The sequence below is a fragment of the Anas platyrhynchos genome, chromosome 15 (assembly GCF_047663525.1).
Source record: "Anas platyrhynchos isolate ZD024472 breed Pekin duck chromosome 15, IASCAAS_PekinDuck_T2T, whole genome shotgun sequence".
NCBI classification, from domain to species: domain Eukaryota; kingdom Metazoa; phylum Chordata; class Aves; order Anseriformes; family Anatidae; genus Anas; species Anas platyrhynchos.
Window position 1 is genome coordinate 3329189 of NC_092601.1, and position 18237 is coordinate 3347425.

The 18237-nt window shown below is 40.8% G+C and overlaps 2 protein-coding genes and 1 long non-coding RNA gene across 22 annotated transcripts; 1 reads left to right on the plus strand and 2 right to left on the minus strand.

Annotated features, from left to right (window-relative positions):
- Positions 1–391: 391 nt before the first annotated feature.
- On the minus strand, positions 392–2389 carry LOC119718410 (uncharacterized). Of its 3 annotated transcripts, none has more exons than XR_011803667.1 (2): positions 2246–2389; positions 392–1528 (listed from the first exon to the last, which is right to left on the minus strand). It is a non-coding gene; the product is annotated as an uncharacterized lncRNA (long non-coding RNA). The 3 variants fall into 3 exon arrangements; XR_005269452.2 differs by lacking the exon at positions 2246–2389 and adding an exon at positions 2000–2133; XR_005269451.2 differs by lacking the exon at positions 2246–2389 and adding an exon at positions 1634–1769.
- TVP23A (trans-golgi network vesicle protein 23 homolog A) lies at positions 1522–11157 on the plus strand. Of its 2 annotated transcripts, none has more exons than XM_021277535.4 (6): positions 1522–1933; positions 4362–4506; positions 5387–5476; positions 8414–8539; positions 10181–10310; positions 10712–11157. In XM_021277535.4, exons 1-6 carry the CDS (start codon positions 1779–1781, stop codon positions 10768–10770), a joined length of 705 nt encoding a protein of 234 aa, XP_021133210.2. In that variant the 5' UTR covers positions 1522–1778; the 3' UTR covers positions 10771–11157. The 2 variants fall into 2 exon arrangements, with proteins under 2 accessions (XP_021133210.2, XP_027325325.3); XM_027469524.3 differs by having other exon boundaries at positions 4362–4398.
- Positions 4610–18223, minus strand: NUBP1 (NUBP iron-sulfur cluster assembly factor 1, cytosolic). Of its 17 annotated transcripts, XR_011803664.1 has the most exons (13): positions 17912–18223; positions 17734–17835; positions 17233–17301; positions 16158–16190; positions 15310–15400; positions 14915–15069; positions 13685–13795; positions 13466–13568; positions 12658–12741; positions 12007–12070; positions 11154–11194; positions 10948–11035; positions 4610–4974 (listed from the first exon to the last, which is right to left on the minus strand). XR_011803664.1 is itself a non-coding variant. In XM_027469521.3 (11 exons), the coding sequence occupies exons 1-10, from the start codon at positions 18206–18208 to the stop codon at positions 11172–11174; spliced, it is 1068 nt and encodes a 355-aa protein (XP_027325322.2). In that variant the 5' UTR covers positions 18209–18223; the 3' UTR covers positions 4610–4974; positions 11154–11171. The 17 variants fall into 17 exon arrangements, 7 of the variants coding, with proteins under 7 accessions (XP_027325322.2, XP_027325320.2, XP_027325321.2 ...); XR_003500773.3 differs by lacking the exon at positions 12007–12070; XR_005269450.2 differs by lacking the exon at positions 12007–12070 and having other exon boundaries at positions 4610–10705.
- Positions 18224–18237: the final 14 nt, after the last annotated feature.

Here is an 18237-nt window from a genome sequence, read left to right on the forward strand (position 1 = left end):
CAAAGTACTAGAAAACACAGAAAATTTCTAATGAACAATGTTTTTCTAATAATTCACACATGAATTCCTTTGCAACTGTATACCGCAGACCCGTACTAAACCTGAAGAATTGATTTGACCAAGGATTCTTTCTAGATGCTAATTTACTTTGAAAGAAAATGATAACCCATGCTACACCTTCAATAATCACAGAATGTAATTTAACAGATCTTTCCAGAGAATACCGCTAAAATTACTTGCATGGTGTAGTGACAATCTTCTGTGGGATTGTTTAAAACATTGTTAGGAAAACAGACAATCCCTGCAGTGAATCAGTGGAGACGAGCACTGGTAGAAGGGAAAATTAAAGAAACATTCATCAATTTTAAATTTAAAAGAATAAAACAAACTGTGCATTCTGTATCTTTATTCAGTGGTATCATTCCATTGCTATTGAAGTCAATTAGCAGCAACAGAGTAGTAAAACGGATAGATAATGCTGGCTAATTCTTGCCTCTCCCACAGAAGTAAGTATTGTCTTTCTTGAAAAAGAACACAGCATACAGTTTTTGCTGGGGCCTTAGAATAAAAAGTTAACAGCTGAAACAATATAAGAACATTATAGAATTACTAAACTCAAACAATCCAACTTGTTGGAAGAACTGTGCTGACAGGTGAAAGAAGAGCTAATACAATAGCTAAAATGAATAATCTGGCAGTCAAAAAGAGGCCAGGCCTCCACTACTGAATACCTGTAACTGCAGTTCTGGAGCTGCTTCTGAGTTAGAAGCTGGCTCTGTTTAAGTTGCTGCTAATTCTCATAAAACCACATTCTCATAAACCATAGTGCCCATTGGTACAGTAAGTGAACTATGTGTCAACTTCAGGTGTGTACAGAATCATTTAATAACTGTTTCTCGTGACAGATCTCAAAGAGATTAACTCTCTCTTCTTTGGGAGTGGACACCTACCTAAATATTTTAATGTTGTAGGCTATCCACCCAGTTACAGACTGCCCGAGTTTTTAGTACAAGCCTGGTGTACTTACTGCCACTGTAAAGTGTTGTTTTAAGGCTATCAAGGTCAAAATATAGCTACCACCATATGAACATCATTGCTTATAAAATATACCTTTCTCCCCTATAATTTGTGTTAATTGCTAATCCTACTGAAAACAGCTCTGGCAGATTTTCTGATGCATTACGTATAGTCTTGCTCTAATAGGGCTTACACAGAACTACTTTGCAATTAATATTTTTAAATGTTCACTTTGGCAGCTTCTGTACTTACTAAAAATATACACTCTGCTTCGGTTAGGTATTTCAGAGAAGCCTACTATGCTGTTATTTGCAGGCTTACGTAATGCTAGTGAGATCTACAAATGACTGATGTATCAGCTCTTCCGTGATCCTTCACTTCACACTTTCCTGCCCGAGTTGTTTCCTTGATGCCTCGCTTCACCGTCCCCCAGTTATTGACCTTCCTGAACGCTTTCCGCTGCCGCTATCGCTGTCTCGTTCCACTTGTCCTTTACCGCTGCGCCATCCACCTGCAATTCAAAGCACACCCCACAGTTCTTCCCTAACCTTTACCAAAGACCGAGCCCCCCCGTTACGCTGGTGGTGCCCACAGCACCCTCATCTCCCAAGCCCACCTCCCCGGCAGCGCGGCCCCGGGCCCCTCCGGGGGTGTCCGTGCGGGGCTGCGGGCGGCCCCCCCGGCTCCAGCCCAACCCCTGGGCCCCGAGCAGGCCGCGGCCAGGCCCTTTTCCTTGACCCCCCCCCCCCCCCGCCCGGAGGATGAAGCAGGCGGGGACGGCGCAGTCCGGCCGCCCCTCGCCGCTGCCGGGCGCGCTGTGGGGGTCCCCGCCGCAGGCGCTGGGGGACGACACCGAAGACGTGTCGCTGGACTTGGGCGGCGAGGAGGAGTTGGCGCTGCGGAAAGCCCAAATCAGGTAACGACGGGGGACCGGAGCGGCCCCTTCCCGGGGGTGGGGGACACGACACGCGTGAGGCAGCACCCGAGCGCCGGGTGGGGAGGCCCGAGGCCTGAGAGGACCGGCAGAGCCCACGGCAGCCGCCTTCTGCTCAGGGCCGGGCACCCGGCACGCTGCGGGGCGGCAGGAGGGCTCCCTCGTCCCCGGCAGCGAGCTCTGGCACTGCTCTGTGCACCCCGCTGAGCGGGAGCGTTTGTTTGGGGTGGAAGCAGCAGCTCTTCCCACCAAGGGACGGTGATGCCTGGAATATGACACGTCTGTAGCTCTTACCTGGGAAAGCCATAGAACCCCAACACCCTCGGGGTGAGCTGCCTGCAGCTGGGGACCGCACTTTTGTCCTATACGGAGCTTCACCCTTATCCTAGATCACTGCAGTCCATTACAACGTTAATATTCTTGCATGTATAAACAAAGTAAAATAAGAGCTGGACATCTTACCTGAGTTACACAACCAACTGTGCAGCTTCACAGTACGATCACTCAGTTTTACTAGTGTCTGCTGAAGCCTTACAGCCCTTCCACTGCATTGGACTTCGCAACAGGGCGCGTACTTGATGAACCAGCCACAGTTAACATGACCAGAACCACTTTGTTTTCAGTGCATTAGCGGCAGCCCATGGTTTAGATGCAGGTTTGTGTTTTTGTTTGTGTTGTGGTGCAGACTTGGAGCACATGAACAAATGAGACTAAACTGGAAAATACAGCTCCAGGGCACCTTGCACACACCAGCCACAGGTTCAGTCAGTGAGACCAGCCTAGAGCCAGCATGAAGTGAAACTGCTGAAGCATTTGTCTGAGGTCCCAAGGTGCACAGCACTAGTTCCTTGACTGTTGAGATCTGTACTGCAGGCTCAGTGAAGTGTTTAGGGTTGTAATAACTGTAGGCCTCTTGCTCACATACTTTCTCAGTAAACAGTCTTCAAAGTCTGACATCAGAACAGATTCATTCTGTAATTCATCAGTATTCAACAGTAATTCATGATCTGACTTCCAAAATAAAGCACTATGACTTCTCCAAATAGCTTTTATTGCTAAAACATACCATTCATGGAACTCTTGTGTCCTGTTTGAGATAGCAAGGCCATGTCTGGGGTTGAGAGTTCACAGGAATCCCTCTTCTCCCCCCACCTACCCATCTGCTAGGGTCAGATAAAGCTCCTTTCACTTCAAATGTCACATGTTCAGTTTTTAAGTCAGAAGTAGTTTTTGGAAAGTTTGAGGTTAGTGTGGGCATGATCAGGAAGGAGTAAATGTAAACTTCAGCTGCATGTCATTCTTGCTTGCCCAGGCAAGCACATTTACTACTACAAGCACATTTCCATTATAGACTAGTTAATTTCTAGAATAGGCACATAGGAATAACATTCAAATAAAGATATAAACATTAATTCTAATTTAAATGTAATTATATTTCAAATTTATGGAGAATTATAATTACTGTATATATGCATCATTTTTAATTATACATAATAGAATTGTTAAAATTAATTGTGGCTTGGGCCATACTACTGTTAGTTGTTTAAAGATGTAGAGGGGCATCACTGATGGAAAAGTTATTTGGAAAACAGATTTTATTCATTCCAGTTTTAAAGGAAGAAGTTACTTAAATGGAATGTCCATTAAATTAATCTGGTTAATTGTCATTTTAAACTAATTAACAGAAACAACTATACAGTACAAGCTTTTGTACCTGGCATGTTACACTTTACTGTGCTTATTGCAACTTTTCTCAAAACCCATGTCTTACTGTACAGGCCAAAATTCAGTTCTTCATAGTTCTTGTTCCAAAGTTTCCCTTTATTTCATAATAGAATTGTTTGATAAGGAAAGCACAAATATCTAACAAAGTTAATGATCATTCATTCAAAAGACCTGTAAACTTCCTTAATTGTACTTCCTCTGTGAAAGGACATTTCTCAGTCATTGCATACTAAGGTTCATTTTGTCTTATGCTATATTTTTTGTTTTGATTAAAAAAAACAAAAAACAACTTCAGAGTTCCCATTCATGTTTTCAAAATACTTCTGAAAGGCACGAGATCTGTCTCAATTCTACACTGACTGATTTCATGAAATAAGTTCGGAGTGCAGTGGTGAATGCAACCACTAGATTCCTTCATGCAGTACCAAGGAAATGGATGAAAGAATGCAGATTTTGTGCCATCTTAGAGGAAGTTTTAACATGAACAACATATCTTCTAGCTGTTGGAGATTGGTTATTGGAAGAATTATCACTTTGGTAATACATCAACATATGAAATAACAGCAGATACAAATGGAGATACCGTTACAGACTAGAACTACTTGTGTTATACTGCACTGTTAGCAAGTATAAAACTGCCCTTCTTGTCCCATAACTTCCTAAGTGCTCTCTGTTGTTTTTCCAGGCACCCACTGGCTACCTTTTTCCACCTGTTTTTCCGAGTGAGTGCTATTATTACCTACTTGTTCTGTGACTGGTTCAGCAACAGCTTTGTTGCCTGTTTTGTCACAATTCTCCTCCTTCTATCCTTTGACTTCTGGTCAGTTAAGGTAAGATGACCCTGAACAGTAATTACCTTTGAAAGTATTACGTGCCATTAAATGAAAATGATAAGGAAGAAGTATACTGAACAGAGTGACAAAAACACTGATCTGTAGATCTATTAAACGTGTCTGACACATTTCATTGAAGACTTTTACATATCTTTAGTCACTGATATAAGTTACACATGGTGAGCAAGTTGCCTTGCCATAGGCAGATTTGTCTGTACACTTTCCGTCTTAGAAAAAATAAATTAACACTAGCTTTCAGTAATGGATTCCCAAGGATGCCCAAAGATTCAATTCTGTGCCTCGCTGCCAGTGTGCAGGAGCTTCGTGATGCTGCCGGGAGCCCAGCTGAAGCAGCAGTGCCCTCGCCATGGGCTGGCAGCTTGGTCAGGCCAGCCTTGAAACCCCAGAGGTTCAAAACAGAACGATGCTTCTGCACTGAAGCGAAGAACTCATTTCTCAGGCATCCTGAAAAAAATACAGTATTCATCCAGGCACAAAAATGTTGTCTTAATTTGCTTGATTCCAAACTTGTTTATAATTAATCTTTCATTTTCCCTAAATGTTTTTGTTTTGTGTTCTCCTCTCTTACTAAGAATTTATCAGAGGCTTCTCCAAGATACTGACTTTGAAAGGGCACATCCTATAATTTCTTACCTAAATCAATGTTACTGTGCTACTTATCACATGAGGAGAACAGGCCTCTAATTTCTATTAACTCATCCATCATTAGTGACTGTTGCGCACAGGTTGACATAGTTTTTAGAACTAAACTTACTATTTGATAAAATTATTATTTTTTAAGACATTTGTCTTAATTTTAAATGTTGTCTGACAAGTGAATTGTGCACTTGGTTAATGCAAATAACTGTGTCACCAGAATGTGACAGGAAGACTCCTGGTTGGTTTACGTTGGTGGAACCAGATTGATGAAGACGGAACAAGCCACTGGGTATTTGAAGCAAGAAGGGTAAGAATGATAACGAAAATAGGTTCAGGACAAACAAGAGTGCATATGAAAGCTTGTAAAATCCACACTAATTCCAATAAAGGAACAAAAAAAGTAATTGCTACAAAAACGCTCAATATCTAGTTTCTTTAGAAGATAAAACAAGTATTCAGCTGCAAGCACACCATGTTGTCAGTTCCTGGAAATATTCAGCAGAGGTCTTGCAACATTTCCATCACACTCATCATCAGAATAAATATTCATATCATGGTTCTATATATGACATTTCTGGTAGTTCTATTTTAATTTCAAGTGAGAACACCTTGTAATAAACACATCTTCCCTTAGTTAATTACAAAAGGGAGTTCTCGTCAGGAAAGAGCTAGGTTGAAAGCAAGGCTGAATAGTTCAAGTTCAGTTTTTAAAAGTTTTTTTAGAGTTTTATTTGTGCTCAGGGAATATGCTGGGCTGTAGTACCTGGATCACAGAGCATTCCAACACTGCTAGTACTTGCCCAACACCCTGAGCAAAAAAAAGACGAACAAAAACCCAAATTAAAAAAAAAAAATGGCATTTGGCAGTGCCTTCAGGGTCAAGATTAAACAGTTTTCATGTTGGTTTCCTAACATTGTCCAAAATCCCAGTGAGGCAAGCGGCTTGTAGAACAGCACTTGAAGTGCTGCTGACCCAGCTGTGCACACACCCCAAGTGCAGAGTCCAGCATAAAACACTGAAGGTGCAGGTCTGGAGCCCTGCCACAGCCAGTGTGGCTGCACGCCAGTAAAAAGCTAAGAGATGCCGGCTTTCTGCCTGTAAGCCACATGAAATTGGGAATACAGGAAAGTCTGCAGGAAAGCAGATAAGATAAAAGACCTCCAGAGTATCTTAGTTTCGTTGATCTGTGGCAGCAAGCAAGAACTTTCTTAGATCTTAAAAGCAAGGGTGTTCATGAGATCACCTCCTGACCGCAGTATTACCGTAACATGAGTAATCATGTTCCCTAGTTCACTTACTACAGTTTGTTAATTCCAGTCTGGAAGTACAAAGTCAACTCACTCCTATGGGCTCAAGGCCTCCAAAACTTGTAGCAAATAGTTTGATACTATGTTCTATACTATGAAAATCAAAGTATAGCATGTAATTAGGGTGGACTGTACTTGGTCATGGCTTGTCCATAACTGCTTTATCATTTACAAGCTCCAGAATACACACAATCAATCATCTTACTTTCCAGAGTCCCCACCTCCCTTCCCAGTTCTCTGGCAGCTTTTTGAAATCTCTTCCTCTAGGGAGTGGATCTGCTTAGAAATATTCCAAGTCACTTGCTAATAACAAGCAGCCAATTCCTGGTGCACTGCTACTGGGACAGAAGTTCAACCTAGATTTTTTTTTATTTTTATTTTTTAGGGGGCTGCAGCCTTTTTTAATCTTGCTCATCAAGTTAATTAGTTCTTTCAGGTGTGGAGTTCTGAGGTGCACTGAGATTTTTATTCCCCTGCATAGTTCGTGCTAATACCCTGCTGGGTAATTTGTCAGTAGTTCTAGATACAGGTGATGAAGCTCTTTTACTGACTCAGAACATCTTTCTTTTTCTGTAATTGTGAAGGCACAGACCTCACTGGTTTAGAGTGTATTTTGAAAAATTAGACACTTGCAAATTAACTCATCTTCAGGATTTTCTTTGGCGCAATAGAGTAGCTTAACCATGTTTGCTGGATACCACCATCTGTCTAACATGGGATGGATAGATGAATCTTATTTTCACATGGAGAACTCTAGGTACTGAACTAAGAGTCTTTTCAGTTTTCAAACTCCACGGTTTTCCTTTCCTGCTGAGAAGCTCGTATTTCAGAAGGTAGCACTGGTAATGGTTGAATGGCCTGATGTTTGGTGTGTGATTTTGAATTCTGTTCTCCCAGGAAGGATCAAAACCTTCAGAGCAAATCTCTGCTTGGTTTCTCTTAAGTGCTTGGAGCTAACAGTGATCCTTTTGAGTTGTGCTGACTAGAAGAAATCCACAACCTTTTTTTTTTTTTTTCTGCCTGCCTTGAGGCTTTTGGTCTCCCTGAAGAATGCAAATAGAGCACCTTGAATGATGAGAGGCGCCAGCAGTTGCTGTGGTGCCTAACAGTAGTGTTAGGCATTTTGAAGCTACATCTTAATTTATCAAATATCAATAGACATCATAAGCAAGACTGAACTGTTAGTTTACATAATATAAAACTAAGCATCACACCAGGTTTAAATTAAATTTAAATTAAGCTATACGTGTTTTTATAAAAAGTGTAGAAATGGACACTTTTATGAGAATTTCATTGTCTGAACTGGAACCAACTGATCAATCCTGTGTGCATCTTTAAAGTTTGCTTGTTAGCAATTGGAATAGATACTCATTGCCACATTAGATATTATAGTTGTTTTCTGATACTACACTAATTTTTTTCCCAGTGCTTTTGACTTGTGATCATGGCACAAGTCACAAAACTACTCCTCAGACTGCAAAATACTCACACTGAAGTTCTGCTTGTAACACTGTCTTCTGTTTCACATGTCTCTGAGCCCCTGGTAAAGTTTGAATCTAATATCAAATTTAACTTAGTCTTTCTGAAGTTTAACAGCAATGGCTAGCACACAGAACTTTTGACTACAAAATACTATTAATCTGTAGCATTAGTGGCAACTATCTTTGACAAAATGAATGGATTATCTAATAAGTGAGAACAGGAAAAAGAAAACAGTGCATTTTGAAAAGAAAATACTGTCATGTACAGTAGGACAGCATGCAGAAAATTTGGCATCAGTGACTTCTCTTCCTATTGAAACCACCCTGTCTGTATGCATATAATATATGAAATTTGGGTAAACAAGTAGTTTTGTCCATTCCTCCTCCTCCACTGATTTGTTACTTATTATGGGTTTTGTCTTTGTGACTAAAAGTTTCAGTAATTTTCTTGCTAGGTGTCTATGATAGCTGCCTCAACTGAAGCTGAAGCTCGAATCTTTTGGCTTGGCCTCATTATCTGTCCCGTCATTTGGACTGTATTTTTCTTCAGCACCTTGTTTTCACTGAAGCTGAAATGGCTGGTAAGTCTGGCATTACTGAATGAGCTACAGCAGACAAGTAATGTTAATTGAGGGAAAACCCAGATCTGTAGTTTTGCAACAGTCTTTGTACCAAAATCTACAACGTTACAAAAATCCCCCTAACAGTTTCAAGGAGTCAGAGGAGTTTTCTGCAATCAAGCCCTGCAATCCAGAATGGATCATTTTTAGCATCACTTTTACTAGATTAGCAACTGTAGCTACAATTAGCTACTTCAATTAGCTCCAGTAAAGCATCTTAAGTAGTTGACAGAATTGCCACCTCATTTTTAACTGTAGCATTTTACTTTTCTCCAACTTCTTTATTGCTGTCAAAAGATACTAGTGGGAGAGAACAAAAAGTGAACCAGAAGTGCTGGCTTTCAGGTTTTCACATCTCCTCAGGACTCGAATGTTATTAGCTCTTAAAAGTAAGGATTTTAGATTTCTGGTATCATTCCCTTTTGAATGGACCAGTATGAAAGCACTTAAAAATCTTGATAAATTAAGATGTAACTATATAGTTTATAATTATTGCATTTATAAGTCATCCATTCTACGAAGGAAAAGCAAAACATTACACATTTTCCTAAATAGAAATTGTACCCCATATATTGTATTATGCTGATGCTTTGTCTATGAAATTTGTTTTCCTCTGTAAACTTTTCTGTTGTGCTTGCATAATCACCATAGAATACATTTCATCAAGTTCTGAACTGTGCAAAGTACAATTTTATTATTAAAGATATAAAGTATCTTGCATACCCGCTGCTACAGAACAAATAATAACCAAGATTACATTTCGTTAGTAAATGAAATGGGAAATTCAGGTAATGGGTATGAATCTATTGCAAATCATTAACTGCTTTCTTAAGCCCCAAGTGGCATAACTATACAAGCAATAGTTAAAATTAAACCAGCTGTCTTCCTTCACAGCTCCACCTTTAGTTTTGAAAAACAGATTGTTTGCTAAGCAAAGAGCTAGATGGAGAAGGAACCTAAGCTAGCGCAGAAGATGCAAGTTGTTCAGGTGCTTGTAAAACCATGTTACCCAAATGAAAATTTGATAGCTTCCAGGAAATTAAGAAAAACCTTATTTTATCAGTTAATTAATTGGATTTTGCCTGCTGCTAAGCCTCTAGCACCATGAAAGGACCTACTCATTTACACTGCCTGCAAACGATGGATATTGATATACATCTGTCGATGCTATTTGTAAATCTTCAAGTTACAGGATCTTCTGTGTAATAAGGCATTTGGCAGCTAAACATGTCTGCAGGCCTGCTGTGTGTTTGGATGTGAAGCTCTTAGATACAATCAGGCTTAAAAGATGAAATGATTATGGAATTGATCAAATAGGTGCTTTTTTGTATAGGTGCTCTTAGGAAAGTAATGAGGTTTTTCAAAATGCAGAATTACCTCAGCTAGAAAAAAAAAAAAGCTGCACAATTTTGATAAAAAAGGCATTTTGCAGAAAGGGACTACAATGTTTAGTATGGTTGGATCTCTTTTATGGTCCTTCGTTATTTGAAGGGATATTCCTTTCTTACAGCATTTTTGTATAGAGCATGCGTATATATTCTAATGCATAGTCTACATATATGGCAGTATATTTGTCCCAGCCAATCTTTTGTTTGTCCGCAGGCTCTTGTGATAGCTGGGATTTCCCTTCAAACTGCTAATTTATATGGATACATCCACTGCAAATTAGAGGGACAAAAAAGCATCGGCAGAATAACTTCAAGATTTTTTGTCACAGCAGATGTTCCCAAGAGTAAGTACCAAGCTGGACTGTCAGCTATAAACCAAGAGGTATCAAATGCTGACCTGTTGGTTTTGGCTTTTCCTGGTATTAGTTCCTAATGTAGATTCTGACAGGGTTACCTTGATTCTCCAATAAGCCATTCTTGTGCGTTGTCAGAGGGGCTGTACCCCATAGCAGTCTGCTCTGTACTCACGAGCCTTGCTGAAGCTTCACAACTGAGTTGCTTGCAAGGCCCATGAAGAATTTCCTCTAAGTTAAAGCTTCAGTATGATGCTTTCTGAAGTACTGTAATGCCTAGGCACAGCTGGAAGAACAGTCTTAAACCCTGAGACTTCCACCAGCCTTTTCCGTTTATGATTCCTACATAATGGGTTATGGTCACACCTGCCTTTCCTGTGTTCATTCTGCAGGACAGACAAGAATTTCAGATGACTGCATTGAAGAACATGGAAAGACGGGCACTAGATAGTCATTTAAGGAAATAATAAAAAGACAACCGGTAAAAACACTGATTTATGAAAGCTGTTTTACATATTAAGTTACTGAAATGAAGCTCTTCTATAATTATACCTGCATGAAATAATGATTTTGTCATTTGTGTCTTCAGACTGAAAGGATTATAGCCTTTGGTAAAGACTCTACTTACTTCAAAATAAGACTTTCACCAAAAGGCAGTTTGCACAGGCATGATGAGAACAGTGCTTGTGGTTTACACAGGACTTTCATGAGCAGACCTGTCCTTGAGAAAAAACTGTGAATTAACCTGAAACTATTGGATTATCCTGAGAATATAATCAAAAGACAATGATCACTTGTTTCATTTTCAAACTACAGTTAATAAAATGAAATTACCTTTTCCTCTTGTAGACATCACTGATTTCTCAGAGCTGATTCTGCGGTAAAAAGCAAAATTACAATCGTAAAGGGCCACTTGGTTATTTAAGATACCAAAAATTATTTTTTTTCTGTATTCAGGCTTAAGATCTAGTAGAAGAAAAAAAATCTTGCAGCAAGTTCACAGTGCACTTGTGTGGAGCAGCCACAGTTAAGTAATTAAAATATATTTATTTTATTCAATACCTGTAATAAAATATTGTATTTATGCTGTGATCATAGCTGCCTAAACTCCAGCAGGTTTTTATTTTAAAACTGATGCCAATAATAAAAAAAAAAAAAGACATAACTTCAACAATTCTACTCAAAATATAGATCTTTTACACTGAAAGAAAAAAATACTTATGGGATGTTTTGCAGTAAGAATGTGGGCATTACAATTAATCCAAGTGCAGAGGGTAGGGCGAAGCCTACTACACATGCATATTAGATTCTTCAGATACAACATCCCAACATCAGTGGAATGTATTTTATGTTCAACTTTGTGAACAGAATCTTGCGTACAGATGTTTTCAAAAGTCAACTTCATATTCACGTTATTAGTATGGTGACATTGAATTCAGATTACACCTTTGTAACACAGATGTACGTTTTTGTTTGTTTGTTTGTTTTGTTTTGTTTTAAACTTTATAGCAAGCTTTGAGATGCCTGTGAACTTCAAGGAAATTGAAGTTCAATTATGGAAATAAAAGCCTAGGGCAAAGACATTAATAATAAGAATTTATTTGCAAAATACAAAAAGAATACATTCCTTCTATTAAATCAAGGCATAAGTTACTTTTCTATAATTACACATGAAATACATTTTTACTTCACTCATAGTTAGATAATCTTTTCTTCTTGAGTATGTTGTAGATCACAGTATTCCTGAATCCCTGGAGAGACAAGGGAGAAAGTAATACAGATAACACCTCAGTTGCATATCAGGCATCAGCCTGTCTCCTATCAGTACAAATATCACAGTTTAGGCCTTAATCAGCACTAAATGACCTTAGGAATGTCCCCAGCTGTTGGTATTTAAAAAACTGTGTGTCATCTGCTCTTAAGGTTGTGTGTTTTTTTTTTGTTTTGTTTTGTGTTTTTTGTGTAATTACAATTAGAGTGAAGGCAATAATTAGCCAGCTATATCTTCCTCAGTAAGCTCCCCTCAACAGGCACGCTGAACAACTGCTTAAGAGCAAGCATATACACATCTTTTCTGAAAATTAATGACTTACACTAAACATTGAAACTGGTTATTAAATACAATTTAGTTATTGCTTTATAAGCCTATCATAACTGATGAACAAAAGTAAGCATTGTACTTGTGTATGTTACTTTCAGAATTGCTATACATATGTACTGTGCTTCTTTTAATAGTATGTGGCAGAATAACATAATTTTGTTTAGCACCTTTATGCACTGCCAAAGGAAACGCTCAGAATGGAAAATGATTCACTTGCACTGAGATTTCCAGACTTACTCTGAATGATGTTCCTGTAAGATGCTGTAGCTGGAGACTCAGGTGCTTCAGACAAGAAAGACTGACCTTTGTCACAACTTTTTCCTTAAAGGACAGGGAAAAACATGAAAACATACCAAGAGAAAAATTAAAGAATTTGTCTTATTTTAAACTTCATCCTACTAGAAGTTATACCCTTCCAATGAGCCACTTCATCTGTTCCTTCTAAGAAGTCATTGTGTCAGTAATACAACAGCTTAGCTTTACAAAGGAACACTATCAATAGAAAATTTCAGTCGTTATTTTGAAAGTACTGAACTGTTCCTTATGCCATTAAATCAAGTGTTCATTTCTAATAGGTGGTGGGTAAAGAACCAAGACATCCCACAATCCACAAGAGGATTTGAGTCATGCCAGTAACATTGGGTAAAGCACTAATTTTAGCGCGTAGTATTTACAAGATGTTATTATTGGTAGTAGTTATGAATTTATTAATTCTGTAGTTTCACATAATTATATTGAAGAGAAAGACACAGTGTACTTAGAATACAATTATACAGCTTAAGAGATATATGATATAACCTTTATCAAAATGAAATTTCATGTTAAGTAAGTTATCCTAGCACTTTTCTCTTTTCACACCATGCTGTCTCACACTTCCAGTAACTTTTGATTCAAATAAAAATTCTATCTGAAAGCAGCTATTTACCCAAGAGACAAAAATGTTTAACGTTCCAATGTACCAGTGTCTAGGTCAGGCTTTCAAAGTAATAAATTCAGTACAAGATGAACAATTTGTTTTAAATGTAGTGCAATATGGTGACTTTACCTATTTGAGGATCTAGAGGCACTTTACCCAGGAGGGAAACGTTTAAGTTCTGGCACATTTTCTCTGCACCTCCAGTAGTTGGGGGAAAGATCTGAGATTCATTCTAGGAAAACATGAGTTAAAATACTGCACTTTAGAGTATACGGCATTTTTGGAGAAATGTTTTATATGCAAACAACATCAAGATAAAGAAGTGCTGTAAGATACAGCTAGCTTTACCTTACATTTTGGACATATAAAGCCACTCATATTTTCCACAACACCTATGATTGGAAGTTTCACTTTATGACAGAAGTTGATCTCCTTCCGAACATCCTGAAGTGATACTTCCTACAAACATTAGAAAACACTGCTACTTTGAATGTAATAATTTGATGTTGAAGCTACTAAGTTAATCCTTAGAACTATGTTAAAGTTTATAATCAATTATTACTGTCTCTTCATATTTTGAAGAACATAAACCTGTACTATGTAGTCCACCAAAAAAAAATCTCAGAATAACAGTAGAACAGGCTAAAACTGTTCTAGCCCTACAGAATGTGGTTTTATTTTGGAAGCTGACTCGACTCTAGTGTAGATTCAGCCATACCTATGTTTTATCTCTCATATTCATCTTCAATAGCTAGTTCTTTAAAATGGAACTTTCTCACATGTTCAGTTTACAGAAAGATCCTTGGCATCGTCAACAGCAGAGAAAGACAAGAACCTCTAGGCTTACACTTAATTTTTTCAAGTTACATTTTAAATAGCTTATCATCCCCTCAGTTTTTGCATATGTGCCTGACCTCATTTAGTTCTCCTTTTTCCTTCTCCTTTCCTCAACACCTATCTGGTATTGTCCTCAGCATTCCATTTCCTTTACATTTTATATTCTTTCAAGTGTTGTGAAAACGCTAGCAGAAAACAGCGAGTATTATCTCCTATTTCTTTCCAAACCAGGGATTAAAACCAATGTTTGAATTTGATAACTTTTAAGTTTCAGCTCTCCACAGTCAGATTTTTCTTTTAAGAACAAGCATCACAGAAATGTGCCTAATTTCCATTTGCAAGTCAGGTTTTCCTTGAGATTGTAAGTCTGTGTGACCTTCCTCTACTCCCTCTGACTTATGCAAAGGCCTAAACTTCTTACTGAATTCTGGACATTAAGCTATTGGGAATTACGAATTCCCACCTATGCCAACTCTGTTCTCAAAGACGAAAGTGAAATACTGCATTTCACTTCACATTTCAGATCACAACTGTTGTTGGTGAACAGATACGTGGTTTAGTGGCTCATTCAGATGGATGCCTCAGTGGGGTACAGGGCCTAACTCATAAAGCAGCCACCTGTATGCACAAGGTCAGTCACTTCCCTCAGATTTTGTACCATCCTTTCTCTGAAGTTAAATACAGATTCTAAATCAAGGAACTGCCATGATGTTTCAATCAATGAAAATTAAGTTCTCTTACCTGAGGGGTAGTGATTATAACAGCGCCATCTACATGCGATGCACCAAGATACTGCACAATAGACAAGTGTTCATCTGATGTTCCTGGAGGCGTATCTATTATCAAGTAGTCAATTTCACCCCAGTCCACATCACGAAGAAATTGCTTGATCAACCCTAGAAGAAAGGATTAGAATGTGTGATGAACAGAAAAGAAAAAAAAACAACAACAACAACAAAAAAAACGAACATTGTGTGTTTCAAGGTTTAGAGACTACTTCAAGTTTTAGAATCTAGGTATTAAGATTCTTCTGACTACAGCCAATTTAAGTACAGAAATGCTTACTTTGCCAAAGCTTAAAAAAAATATGCTCATGCAAAAACTGACTCAAAAAAACAAAAAAATGGTATACGTACCATTTTTTTTTGGTCCTCTCCAGATGACAGCATCATCAGGACTACTGAGCAAGAACCCCACTGACATGACACTTAAGTTTTCTTCAACATACTAAAAGAGAAGAGAAACTTAGTAGAGAATACCGAACAGTAGAGAAAGAGCAGAGAAACCAACTCTAAACAGTCTTGTAGAAAAAGCAGCTTGAGAGGGGGAAAAAGATTAAAAAACAACGGCAGAGAACCTTATTCTACCCTTTTAACAAACGGCTTTAAAGACTGCATCGGTTTTTCTGCAACTCTCACCAACTGCATTCATAGATTGACAAAAAAATAGTTCTACTAAGTGTTACAGTGTTTTACGGAATCCCTGCGAGCAGTGTAAGGACAAAAGCAGCTCTCCCTCTCAGCATCAAGCTGTCTTATTAGCAGGACTCACACTGAATGTGGTCTTTAGAAACCAATAAACCACCCAACCTGGCATTTTCCCTGCATTTTGTGAAGATTAATGATTTTTTTTTGGGGAGGATGTAAGATACTTTCTGTCCATCGCTGAAAGGTTGGCATACTGTACATGTATAGCTGCATAATAGCCAAATACAAATATCAAGTAACCAATATTTATCGCCAATAGCATAGTAGAAAAGCCTATAAAGCAACAGAAATATAGTAATAAAGCCATTTTAAAAATATAGTATTATGATTAACAAAAGAAATTTAACACTGATATAACATATAGCCAGATTCTTTAGAATCTGCATATGTAATTAAGAAAAAAATTAATAGAATAAGTATCCTCCGCTTCTCCCCATCCTTAAACATAGTACAAATTCACAGGGCAAACTCATTTTGAAACAACTGCACCAACTTACCACTGGTGACCATCCAGATCCACTCTGATGAACCTGAAAATTGAAGTGATACATACAAAGCTACATTAGAAAAAAATGCAAAAGTTACACAGAGGATGAACCTAAGTCAAAACTGGATAAACAGATACCTTGCCCATGGGAGCAATGCCACTTCACTGGAACAGCTGAATTAAATAGTGCAGAAAGGCCAGATCTCCATTAATAAGTGAACTGCTTAATTCCTGCAGAAAATTCCCCTGTGATTTTATGTATTTATATGAAACATTCCAGGTTGGTAAAGAGCACCAGGCCTACATTACTGACGTTAACTGCTCACATGTATCACAGAATCACAGAACTGAAGGGGTTGGAAGGGACCTCAAAAGATCATCAGGTCTGACCCCCCTGCCAAAGCAGGTTCCTTAGAGCAGGCTGCCCAGGTAGGCATCCAGACAGGCCTTAAATATCTCCAGAGAAGGAGACTCCACAGCCTCCCTCCCTGGACAGCCTGTTCCAGTGCTCTGTCACCCTCACCCTGAAGAAGTTCTTTCGCGTGTTGGTGCGGAACTTCCTATGCACCATCTTGTGACCATTACTCCTTGTCCTGTCCCCACAAACCAGTGAGAAGAGGTTGGCCAAATCCCTCTGTCTCCCACACCTCAGGTATTTATACACATTGATGAGATCCCCTCTCGGTGTTCTTTTGTCCAGGCTGAACAGACCCAGGTCTCTCAGCCTTTCCTCATAAGGAAGATGCTCCAGGCCCTGTATCATCTTTGTGGCCCTCCGCTGGACTGTTTCCAGGAGATCCTTGTCTTTTTTGTACCGGGGAGCCCAGGACTGGACACAGTATGGGGTGGATATGTGATAGATATGGAGCAAAAGCTGGTTTGCAGAACTGAAAGACACACAACTCTTTCACAAACTAAATCATGCCAAACTCACCCATTTCATCTAATTTCCCTGCCTACTGTCACACGTTTCCCAGTAAACATTAAGCCTTCAATCTATGTAAAACTGAAACATGGATGAAAAAACGGTAGTGCTTTTCAACCAGACATTTGAGCCCTCCCCTACAGAAGCAATATGAGCATACCTGCTCTCCTTCCAGACCCATCATCTTCGGGATTGACGGCCCACAGATGTCTATGTCCAGCAGAGCAACCTGGAAAACAAAGCACCGCAGCCCCCTGGGAACGAGCCGGCACGGGGCCGCTTTCGAGGGCCGGGTCGGGGAGGGGAAAGCTCCCCGCAGCGGGCACGGTCAGAGCCCCGGGGAGAAGCGGCAGGGGTGGGGGCAGTCACAGCCCTGCCTGCAGCTCGGAACACAGCCCCGTGGCGCCCACCCACCTGCTTGCTCTCGTCTGCCGCCAGCCCGTGGGCCAGGAGGGCGCTGAAAGTGCTCTTGCCCACGCCGCCCTTGCCGGACAGAACCAGCACCACGTGCTTCACGCACCGCAGCCGCTCCCGCAGCGCCGCCACCTCCGCTGCGGGGTGGCACGGCCGCAGTCAGCCACCACCGGCCCCGGGCCCGCCCCCGTCCGGTTAGCCCCGCCCCCGGTACGGCCCAGCCCCGCTCCCTCAAGGCCTCCCTCACCCGGGTCCGGGCCGGCGGCGCCGGCAGCGCACAGCTTCTGGTTGGGGCATCCCTGGCAAGCGGCGGCCCGGCCCGCCTGGACGCTGCCGGTCCCCGGGCAGTCTGCAACGGACAAGGAGAGCTGGGGCGCGGGCACCGGCGGCGGTCACAGCCCCAGCCCACCCGCCGCGCCCCTCACCCTCCGGCTGCGGCCCGCCCGCCGCGTCCGCCATGGCGCCCACCGCACGTCACATCCGCCGGGCGCCGCAGGGGCGGTGCTGCAGCGGGGCGCGTGCGCGGGCGGGCGGAGCTGAGCCTGAGAGGGGAGGGTCCGGGACTGAGGAGGCGAAGGTCGAGGAGCGGCCGGGCTTAGGGCCCGCGCTCCGTGTTGGAGCCACCGGTGGCCGCTCGCGAGGGCCCCAAACAGAGCCCGGCGCCCCGCTGCCACCCGTGTGCTGCCGGCACCGTGCGGCGGGGAGGTGGCGTTACGCGGCATAAATGCGCCATGATTTCCTCTCTCTGAGG